Source organism: Anabrus simplex, chromosome 5 (genome assembly GCF_040414725.1).
Source record: "Anabrus simplex isolate iqAnaSimp1 chromosome 5, ASM4041472v1, whole genome shotgun sequence".
In the NCBI taxonomy this organism is placed as follows: domain Eukaryota; kingdom Metazoa; phylum Arthropoda; class Insecta; order Orthoptera; family Tettigoniidae; genus Anabrus; species Anabrus simplex.
The window spans coordinates 189,480,206-189,492,401 of NC_090269.1; the positions used below are offsets into that span (position 1 = coordinate 189,480,206).

At 40.7% G+C, this 12,196-nt stretch overlaps 1 protein-coding gene across 1 annotated transcript in view; it reads right to left on the minus strand.

Moving 5' to 3' along the window:
- Positions 1–12,196, minus strand: part of Pldn (Pallidin) — a 102,970-nt gene that overhangs the window by 43,024 nt on the left and 47,750 nt on the right. Inside the window, exon 3 of the mRNA XM_067147233.2 lies at positions 7,482–7,569. Within this exon, the coding sequence (XP_067003334.2) occupies positions 7,482–7,569 (88 nt within the window). The remainder of the gene's footprint in view (positions 1–7,481; positions 7,570–12,196) is intronic.

Genomic DNA, 12,196 nt, shown 5'->3' on the forward strand with positions numbered 1-12,196 from the left:
TAATATTTTCTTGACTACACTACAGCCTTTGTTCATGACAGTAGCCAACAATGCAATATTTGAATATGAAGAGCGACAATCGATTACAATACAATGACTGTTAACTATTTCGCCAGTGATATACTGTATTGTAATGGTTATAGAGTCCGCCATGCCAACTCGCTACGCGCCGGGGCCGTCACCCATCTCCCCACCCCCTTTACGCTCGAGCGCGCCAATCCCGAGCAACACTTGGTGCTAGGCCAGCCCTCTCTGTCCGCGGCCCCACTGCACAGGACGACTGAAATTACTTGACTATTAATCTGGAGTCTTCTATCTCGCGAGGTTCCTGGATACAGCTAGCATCCGGATTGTTCTGGAAGGCCCAGAGCAGGTATATAAGGAGAGGAGTAACTTGGAGTGACAGTCAGAGCGTGAGTTAGTGAATGAGCGAGATTGAGTTCGCTGGTGTGAGTTAGCGAAGAGCGCAGTCAGTGATAGCTTGGGCTGAGATGTCTGCCTGTTGGAGCCGAGGACTCGTTCCTGTTTCCCTCTGTGTGTGTGTGTGCGTGCGTGCGTGCGTGCGTGCGTCCCTTGAAGCGGCTGCTGGAGAAGAACCTTGGATGTTCTGGAGCAGAGCGAAGGGAACACTGGGTGCCGACGTGTGCCGACTGCGAACGGAGTTCGACGGGTTGAGTGAACAGTGGATACTATCCCGACCTGCGAGACTGACGTGTAGGCTGTGGACCGTGACAGCGCTAACGAGTGTGACTGAGTGGCTGAGTGAGTGTAGTGTAAATAATCGATGACTCTGTGTGTGTGTCACTGTAGATGGAACATGAGAAACTACGAGAGAGAGCGTGAACTGTGTAAGTGTACTTGTGTAACTTGTAATCTCGGCTATCGTCTGTGTGTGTGTGTAAATCTGTAATTGTGCTTAGTTAATAAATCTTAGAAATAGGTTGCTACCAGGTTCTGTACGCATTTATTTATTTATCTAGCCCACCAACACGTTACAACTGGCGTCAGAAGTGGGATGGACAAGTGTGATAAACTAGTGGATAAACTCTTACGTAAAACTGGTGTCAGAATCGAATACCTCGTAGCGTATTTTGTAGCCGGCAGAAATTTCTACGTGCGAAATGAATTCTGAACAGCTCCAGACTTTTCTCAGTAAGTTTAGTGAACTTGAAAATAAAATCTTATCTAGCCATGGCGAACTTGTTAGTGAACTGAGGTCTGAACGAAGTTCTAACACGGACCAACTGAAAACAGACTTAAGTGAACAGAAGTGTGAGTAGTTAAAGTTGGAAAATGAAATGCGCTCTCTCGAAAAAGAGGTTGACAATGACGATGTGCGGGACGACAACGAACTCGACAAGAAGCGGTCCCAAGAGATGCCCGCTGTTGTGGAGTCCGGAGTTCGAGGTCCAGCGGTGAAAGTAAGTGCCTTGCGTGCGGAAACGATGGCTGTTGATAACTCTCAGCAAGTCTTCGCTGGCAGCCGGAACTTTGGCGGTTTTCATTTCCTCCATACCCGCGTCCACTTTCAGGGCTTGAGCGCCTTCGCAGTCCTCTGGTGTGATGCCGGGGACTGGTTTGCTCGTCCCAGATTTAGCCCTGCTGAATTTCCTTTTCTTCCGGGGTGCAGAATTTGATGTTCGTATCGGCATGCAGCTTCGTGCCAGAACAAGTGTCCTAGTCAGGTGGCATCCTCGTTTGTTGGTCATCGGTTCGTCGTGCCTCTGTCTCATTGGCCATCGTCAGAGCCTCTTTGTAGTTCTGTTTCCTACTGGTCGTCCACCCTGGACGGGTCTCAGCGCCACGTGGTTTATCACAGCCGTCAGCCGCCTCAAGCTTGATGTCGCCTTGGGATAACACTTCCACAATCATGTCTCCTGGTCGCTCGATCTGGGCGTCGAATTCCCGTGGCGTTACATCGGCGCCCTGAGTTCTCTTTTGCTTGTTGTTTAAAGGGGCCTAACATCGAGGTCATCGGCCCCTAATGGTACAAAATGAAATAACAAAGTTCAAATTCATCCACTGACCAAAATAAAAAATGTCATGAAGAATGAATGGATGGACATGAACTCAACAAAAAACAAAATAAACAAACAAAAACCAGTGGATCAGACTCAAAGAGAGATCGTAAATAATATTATTACTGACCAAGGGACCACTTATAAAGCACAATGATGCTTGATGTCTAAAGGGGTGCAAAATCCACGTCTAAGGCCCCACACAATGGTACATGTCGCGAGTAAAGTAGAACCATGGTATTTGTCATGTTGGGGTACTAATCAAAAGTAGCGTAAGGGGGGTGGGGCGATGGGCGACGATCCCGGCGCGTAGCAAGTTGGCATGGCGGCCTCTATAAGCATTACATTGCCCCTCCTTAAGGCTGCTCGTCCCGAGCTGCTCCACGATATGTTGCAATATGGTTTGTTCGGTTGGCCACCACCTTCCCATGGGGGATCCGCTGGGTACGGTCGATTGTGGCCTCGTTCCCGTTGATAACTACTCACAAGGATTGCACTTCGTACAAGAAACGCAGACCTATGGTGTTTTTCACACAATGGCGCCACTCAGAGCCAACGCAAACCGATAAGGTTCCCCACCCAGGAGTACTAATCACGGGCGCCGGTATTCCCGCGGTGTTCCTCACATAGTAGGTACTAATCACAGGCAACGCAGACCCACGGTGCCGCTCATATAGCGGTACAACTCACAGGCTACGCCCAGACGCGAATGAATCCTGCTAGCAGCGACGGCGGCTCCACCATCATGAAGTTGGAAACCCTACGCGACAACGGGATCATTTCCAAGAGAACATGCCGGACCCAGTTCGAGACCGGATCGACGCCCAAGAAGAGTGCCGAATATCCGATCGCCGGACTACACATACAGAAGATGACAGTACAACGCAGCCTCTTTCTAAGCGTTGCTCACATGGGTACGACGCACGGGTACTGGAAACCCCCAGGCCAGCCTCTTTACTGCTACTAATCACAAACCTATTTCGTACCAATTTAGTGGTACTACTCGCAAGTACAGGCAACCCATGGTGTTCACCGCATGATGGTACGAATCAAGAGTAGTTTCATGGTTCTAATTCAATCATCCCTCGGTCGCCCCTTGTAGTCGCCTCTCACGACAGGCAGGGGATACCGCGGGTGTATTCTACACATGCGTCTCCCACCCACAGAGGATAGTGTGTTTGGTCCGCGAGAGGTATTTTATTTCCCTCAAGTCCGCCGGCAAGCCGGTTAGGACTCCCCTATCCGCCACCTAGGACGCGCCACGTGGGAGTATCACCTCTCCCCCTGCTACGCCTGCTACGTGGTACAATAATAATAATAATAATAATAATAATAATAATAATTGTACCGGGAGGTACACCTCAACGCCGCGCATTCAAATTCAGCGCCTATAGAACTCCTCTATTGGTGAAACTGTGAAACTGAAACTACACCTACTTAGAAATTTAATCAGAAGATGTCACCACTAAAATATCGAGTAATTTTGTTATTGTGCAATTGCCTACACTGACTGAATTTATCAGTGTTTTGGTTGCCATTCATCAAGAAGTTTGGACATTTTCCCACAGATGACACTACAAAAACTATGATTATGCACCCTGGTGTGAAGTGAAAGAATTTATGATTTAAGTTTTTTTTTTTTTTTTTTTTTTTTTTTTTTTTTTTTTTTTTTTTTTTTTTTTACTGATTGATGTTCATTTATTTTTGGGTTGACAATATTTACCTTTTCTTTCTGCCAGTTTTGAGTCCAACCAATCACTAATTTCTGCCTATCACAGCCTTCTTCTCCGATTCTGAGTGTTACTTTTGAAATCTAACAATAAAATTTTGTGGGTGTGTCTTGATTATTCATGAAAGATCTCGAACCTTCCCTGAGGGTTTATAAACTGCGGCTTTTCATGTCTCTTGGCCAATTGATCGTCATCTTATTGAGTGTGTGTGTCAAAGCAGGAGGCGGGCGGCCTCTTTCATCGGTCAGCAGTTCATCAATAAGGTAATGGCCACATAACATCTTGCTTTCTTGCTTACTCCGCAGCTTAACCCGAGGGAAAGGTCCGATCTTTAACTATGTAACCAACTTTTCTAAATGTAAATCTTCTTTCAGTTAATGTAAAACTTCGTAAATTACCCTCTCGAGCTCCCCTTCATATTGATTTGAGGTGACTGCGTTTCATAACTTTTTTTTAATAATTGGTTAATGTTTTTTTTGCTTTACAACGCACCGACACAGATATGTCTTATGGCGACGATGGGATAGGAAAGGCCTAGGAATTGGAAGGAAGCAGCCGTGGCCTTAATTAAGGTACAGCCCCGACATTTGCCTGGTGTGAAAATGGGAAACCACAGAAAACCATTTTCAGGGCTGCCGACAGTGGGGCTCGAACCCACTATCTCCTGATTACTGGATACTGGCCGCACTTAAGTGACTGCAGCTATCGAGCTCGGTATTAGCCCGTTTCGTCGGCCTAGAGCCCCTTAGGTTCCGTTAGTGTGCATATTTAGGAGTGCACGCCTCCATTCAATTTGTGTTTTGGGCCATTTACTTAACCTGTTCTTTTCCGCAAAGGCCCTGTAGGTTGGGTATTAGATACCCCTGTATAACATTACCTTTCAATTAGTTAGTTGTGCCTTGATGGCGAGTGATTGTAATTTCCTGATGTTGCCTTGAGTAGACAGTTAGAAACTGAGAGCCTGTTAGCTCTTTTTCAAGTGTTGTACCTGTGAAGTGTGCCTCTGGGGAGGCTAGATATTGTGATTTAGGGAGCAAGTGCTCTTGGAAAAGGAGATTTCTGCCCCTCATTAAATAATACCTCTTCCATTTGTCATATTGCAAAACTAGGGGCTTAAATCCCAAAGTGTAAAGGTTCTGAATCTTGGATTTTTCTAATCTGCCTTCTAGTTTGGCATTGTACCTGATTGTTATTTTTCCCTTATGGAAATTTGTTTGTTTTTTTATTTATAGAAAAATATAACCTTTGTTAAAGTTTTAATTCTATACTTGACATTGTAGTTAGACCCCTTCACCCCGGCACCTTCTTTCACCTCTTTCTGCTCCACGGGTAACCCCGTAACAACAACAACCACAATAATAATAATAATAATAATAATAATAATAATAATAATAATAATAATAATAATAATAATAATAATAATAATAATAATAATAATAATAATTGTACCAGAAGGTAAGTACACCCGTCCCGTTCATTTAAATTATGTGCCTTGAAGAATGCCATCTTAAATCTAAAACTTACATCAACTAGCACAAGAAGTTGAGAGTTTTCCCTACAGATGTCTCTACTACAAACTTATGTTATGCCCTCTGGTGTGAAGTTTGACTATTAAAATTATAAAGTAATTTGATACTTTAAGGTTTACTGAACTGAACTGATTATTCTTTGTTTTTGGCATGTTAAAGTTTGAAACACATTTATTTCTTACCGCCAACTTAAGATGTTGGCCAACAGAAAATTTTGTATATTTATTTTTCAACCAATCAAACTGTATCTAGTATTTAATTACCCAATCAAAATTGGGAATGTGTCGGCCTTAGCCCAGAGTTTTCTGGAACCTTCCTCTTGGGTATAAAAGCTAGCACATTTTCGGACCAGGTTGTCTTATTCATCGCTCCAGTCTAGTGTGTGTGTTTGTGAAGGGAGACAGAAGTGCCTCATCCATCGTCGAGAAGTCCATCGGCTCAAGGTAATGGCAGTCCTGGTTTGCAATTATCCTCTTTTGTATGTAATTCAACGACTGGAAGTTTTCTCCCAAATTATTTTGTACCTGATTTAGGACTTATAAGTCCTAGGCATTGTTAGAGCTGACGAGCCTGTAAACATTTTCAACTGTTCTTTGTTATATCATTAAATTTCTATCTATCAATTTTTAGAAAGGAAAGAAATAAAATTTCCAAATTTGTTATACTAACAGTTGCTCTAAGTAATACGCTGTCCAGCCATTCAACCCAGTCGCTTCCTATTCCTCTGCGAGCCACAGAATACCCGGAATAACAACAATAATATTAACGACAACAATATCAATAATGATGATGGTGATGATGATGCTGTGTGTTTAACACCCCTTAACTGGGGAATAGTTTCATAACGTCAACCAGCCAGTGGGTAATTATTCAGTGCAACGCGCACTTTTAGAACGGGTACAGTAGCATGCGACAGATGTAAATACTCAACAGAAAAATATATTTTACTTGATTTATTTAAATTATTAGTGATATAGTAGAAATTCAAAAGCATTATATTACTACCGGTTACTTGTAAACCCATAAATATATACATATATACACAGTGTGTTCATACAAAAGTGAATATAAAAAGTGTTCCTTTCATTATTATTATTATGACATTTTTCAAGTTTACAGATATGCATCAATGAGTTATACATACTTTCTGGTTCATAGGTCATTCAGAAATTGCGCACAGTGAGGTAAATACGGAAGCACGGGCAAGCACAATAGTGCCACATCACATTCCTCACAGCAGTAGACAGTTTCCCGTCGCCTCTGGTTTGACAGGCACACAGCACAACGTTTTCTTGAGTGATTCTTACTTCCAGTTGGCGGGTTCTCAGATATGAAGTGAAGTGCAGTTAGTCGTTGAACTGGATCTCCAGAAGTTCTCCCTGGATGTTTTGGTTTCACTGTCGAATCACAATAGTTCGTCAGTAAGAAAGAATTCAAAAATGTTTAGCGGATCACATTCCAGTACTATGTGTATACCCGCATCTCCAATGAAAGGAAATCTAGACCTAGGCTTACTTGGAATATAAGTCCACACAGTGTCACTTTGCACGTCTTCTTTGTCACTTTGCCCATCAGTGGACGTGTCACTGTCAGTATCTTGTAATAAATGTTCCATTATTTCATTGTCACCGATATAATTCAGCATCTTTCCTAACCAAGCCATGTTGTCACACGGAACAGTTAATTTCAATGTACATATACAAAAATAAATCCTGTATGAAGAATTTGGCGCGGACCACATGAGGCAACAAGAGACAGCTATCAGACCGCCGCCTAGGCGTGAACTACCCGACTGGCGTGAGACCGGATAAAAATTAATAGGACAGCAATAATCACATCTAATATGAATGCAATTAGTTTTAAATTACGATAGTAGATGGCAGAAGTGATTAAGAATAGCCAGGTGCCTATAGGCAGCTATCCCAACGTAAGAACACTATCAGAATTACAAGAATGCCTAAAGGCGTCAAACCCAACACTCGTGCGACAGCTGTTGACACCTTTAGGTGTCAAACCCAGTTAAGGGGTTAACTACTATTGGTCTCAGAAGCTGAAATACCACAATTTCTTGAAGTGCCAGTAAATCTACTGATGGGGCTCACTCACATATTCTTAAATGCTTGCTGACTGTGCCTACAACTTTTAGCAAAGTAGGCCAGTCAACCAGTCAGTAAGTTTTTTAAACATATGGCGCTTTATCTTACCATCTGTTGAAGCTCATCAGATGCTTGTACATCAGCAAATCTCTTATTCTCTTCCTGAAGCTGACCAATTAAGCTGCCTTGTTTCTTGCTAAAGAACAAATCAAAAGTGAAATTACACATTACATGACAAAAATTGTGTATTATATTATCAGAGTATATTAAAAATACAAATTTAAAAATAAACAGCAAAATACTGAGTAGGGTACATATTTACAGGGTGTCCACCAAATCCAGATTTTAAAATTCTCTGACTTCCCTGTTTTCCACACATAAAAACATTTTTTCTCTGACATACAATTTCAAAAAATAAAATTATAAAGGAAGTTTCCAGCTATGACAGTAATATTAAAATATATTTTGAAAACTGACAGTAATATTACAATATATTTTGAAAACTTAACACCCAAAATATAAAAGAGCAATTAATGTGCATATTAAAATTCAAAACTTCGAAGTTGAATTTAGTTTAATTAAATTCACCTTAAGATTTTAAAAAATTGATTACCGTTACTGCTTCAGTGAAGAACTTTCTTCATCTATAGCCACCAACGACTGTCGAGCTTCTGCCACCCTCCGCTTCCTTCCTTCTAATTCTTTCAGCAACAAAGCAGCCTTTGTCTTATTTCTGAGCAAACGAACCTTCTACTTCCAATGCTTCCGTTTCTCCTTCAGATTTTGTGCAAACAAAGCATGAGCATTCCTTACAGCATGGAACATGTTCTTATTAATGGAGACCTTTTCAATTCCACCAAAATTTGAGATAGCATCATATGTTTTTATTTGTGCTACAAGGGATTCTTGTAGCATGTTCTCTTCTATGATTTCTTTATTAACAGAAAAACCATGTTCAAGTGCAGCATTTCCATGAAATAATACTACTATCATTTTGAGAAATGAAGCCAACTTTTCTGTTTTCAAATTTACTGTTGGCAAAATAGTGCAGAGCCCAAAGTGATCTAACCTCTTGTCTTTTGGAGACAAAGAATTCACTACTTTGAAAGTATCATTCTCACAAACAGAAGTGATCTCCCTTTGTACCGTATATGATCGGCTTCATTACCCAAGAGCCATTTGTTTTCACCACAGGCATTTAAAGCTATCCTTAGCCGTTTGCTGCTCAGAGGTTGCTTGGCTATACTTGGATCGAAACAAGAAATTCCTGTAGTCAGTTTATATGCCAGCGGTGACCATTCCAGCAATTTGTTGCACAAAGCTACCATTCCTCTTAGACAATCTGTGCAAAACACTAATAGGGCCTATATCTCTATCATTTAATCCAGGAGTGCCACGAAGTGCTGCTCTAGCAGCATAACCTATGTCAATTTTAGATGGAGACAGAATATTTTCTTTACTGTCTAAATTAATTTTGAGGACATTTTCTGAAGACTTCAGTGACTCAGACTTAACAAACCTTGTCATGACATTTTTCATTGTTGCAATGAGATTCATACAGGATTGGTGCAAATGGAAGATCTGTCCGAAACTGTTTTAGGAATGGTTCCAAATCTCCAACAAGTAATAATAAAAATACAACTTGGCCTTAAGAATTATCTTTAAGTGAAATTGATACTATTTTGAAGCTGTTACAGGTTTTCTTGTCTCTGTTTGTTCCTTCCTCATATCTGTCAGCATTAAGTGGGATATCAATAGCACGTTCAATGACTTTCAAATTTTCAAGTCATCTTATAGCACAATATTTCAACGGAAATAAGTCTGAACCTGAATAATGTGTATAAACAGCACGTCTTGCAGGAACATAACAAAACAAGAAGTGAATAGCACAAAGAAAACCTGCAATATTCCACTGGGTTTCTTTTACTGCTATTTTATATGAATTGTGCTCGGTATGCAAGCTGCAAGGTCCAATGTTCACAAAAATAGGAGAATCTGGATCATCATTTAATAAATTACCGATATCATGAAGAAACATTTTATTAACACTTGGACCATCCATTTAAATTTGTAAGAGTTTTTTTAGACTGAGTCCTTGCAGTGCTCGCAAAAACCATTTAACAAATCTGAGGAGGTAGAGTGACCAAGAAACACGGAATCAAAATAAGAAGTGTATACCTCATTAGTATCAGGATTGAAACAACGAACTGCAGGATCCATTCAATGACTCATCAAAATAAACGGTAAAATGTGTGCACTTATTACACATCTCAAGAACTTGTTTATGAAAATAGGCAGCCAAACCATGAGTGATTCTATATGCAACTTTTATTCTGTGCAGTTGAACTTTCGAAGCTATTTCAGGATCTGAAAACATTACTGGAAACAAATGTTCACTAGCTTCACTGGCATGTAAAGAATGGTGTTGCATGACAGTATGCATGCACCATATAATCTCAGCTTTGGTTATTTGCTCTCTTGTAAAGTTATTCTGTAGACATCTCGTCTCTGGTGAACCTTCCTTAATGGAGGAAGAAGAAGAAGGAGAAGAAGAAGAAGAAGAAGAAGAAGAAGAGAAGAGAAGAAGGAGGAGGCAGTGGAGTCATATGTGATAGAGTTGGTTGTGGTAGCTATGGCAGGCAGAGGACAATTTCTGTTTGCTGCCAGGGTATTATCTACTGAGTTTAAGTCTTTTGTTACTTCAATATTTGAATGTTCTTTTTTTTCAAATAACCTGAAAAGGATGACAAGAACTGGCTGAACTTGACACTACTGGCATGCTTCTTTCTTTTTAACACCTGCTTCCCCATGTTGCGAAGAGAAAATGATGTTTTACGTAGTATGCAATATGCTGAAAATTTTTCTTGAGGCATGGGTTTCAACCTTAGTCTAAAAGAATCATCAAGCAACCACCTTTCATTAAACGAAGTTTTCCTTGGCTTTGATGAAGACATTATTAGCTGAAAAAAGAAGTAAGGTAAGGATATTGTAAAAATCTTTAAATAGTCCTATACTTCGCATGGCTTTCTTCTAAATTGACAGTTCGCAAAACATGTGGGCATTGTCTTACCTATGCTGCCAGCACTTTGCCGCTTAGATAACAGCTGATGCAATATAACTGCGCCACACAGCCCTCGTAAAATGTAATACCGTACTACGAAAATCATACGCGAAACACAAGTGAATACAAATTCACAAAACCTTCAAGGATAGTGTATGTACTTCCTAACAATATCCCACACTAAAACAAGAATAGGAACCTTATTATTAAGAATAAAAGAAATAAATTATAGGCGGCTAATGACTGGCATAGGAAGGAGGTTATGGCTGATCGAGACCACGGTGCTAATTTCTGCCGAGTCACATTCTTGCCACTTGTTATTCACGAACTATACTGGGATAGGGTACACAGACGAACTATATACTAACCAACACATGGATGTAAATAAAATTATGTCTACACTGAACACTATTAAACCTATACCACACATGCCAAGCAAGGTAGGTTAACCACGTGGTGATGTAGACAATACACTTGGCAGCCAAGTTTTGAGACTGCATTCAACCGATATAAATCTATATGAATGGCAGCTTGGGATTGGCTGGATCAAGATCTAATACATACAAAAATACTTCACAAACTCAAAATCTCCCAACCAACAAACAACCTTCATCTTACAATGTGATGTCACTTTATTTTAAATCTTGTTCTGTATTCACAAAATTACACGTGATATTACAAGCTACAAGTCGCGCCTCAAAACTTCGGAACCCCTCGCACAAAAGATAGGTTAGAAACTCAACATGGTGCGGCCCGAGCGGTGTCACGATGCATTACACATTTACACAAGGCTTACGTATGTCAGCGCATTTAATAATGATGATGATGATGATGATGACGATGACGACGATGATGATGATGATGATAATAATAATAATCATGAGCACTCGAATGAGTATTAAGTTTAAGTGAATTTCACACTTTCCTGCATTCAGTCAGAATTTTTTCTTCTGTTTTTACGTTTTACGAGGTAGTAACTATCGCACGTCATTACATCATAAACAAACACAGTCATCCATTGGGTTGTGGAATTTTGTCTATATGCATATTTTGTTGTGGAAGCCATGGATATAAGCGATTAGAAAAACTGAGAACGCAATATAGACGTAATTCATCAAGGTCACCATTCTCTAAAAACACAAAATATTCAATAGTAAGCAGCAATAGTAAGACATGCCCCTAGATTAATGTTATAAAGACTGAAAAATGTGCTTCTATTACACCGATAAATACGATATGTCAATTTTATCTGGCAGAAGAACGAATTTCCAGATTTTCTGAATTCCCTAGCATTTCCGTTGTTTATCAAATTCCATGACATTTCCCGGTTTCTCCGGTTTTCCATACCGGTGGACACCCTGATTTAGTACTGCTAAGAACAAGACTATATTGAAACAAAAGCTTACTCAGTTCTTCTCACCTTTTAACATAGAAGAAGAACAGTGGCGTATACTGAGGGCTACCAAGGCTATTGGTGAAGCCCAAACCTCAAATGCAAACTATGGAAATCTAAAGCACATTATAATGTAAGCATCTGACACATTGTTCTGTTTACAAACCCTGAAAGCAATGAGAACATGGCTTTGGAGACTGATATTGCAGCCCAGACTCTCGCCCCTCTCCCCACCTCACGCGGCATGCTGCTGTATGCCTGACAGGCGCGCGGACCGGGGTGATACGTGTGCTAAGCTCCGGTCCGTCAGATCACCACGGCTATCAACCATGCGTTACTCATCGTATATACTTCCTCACCTCATCCTTC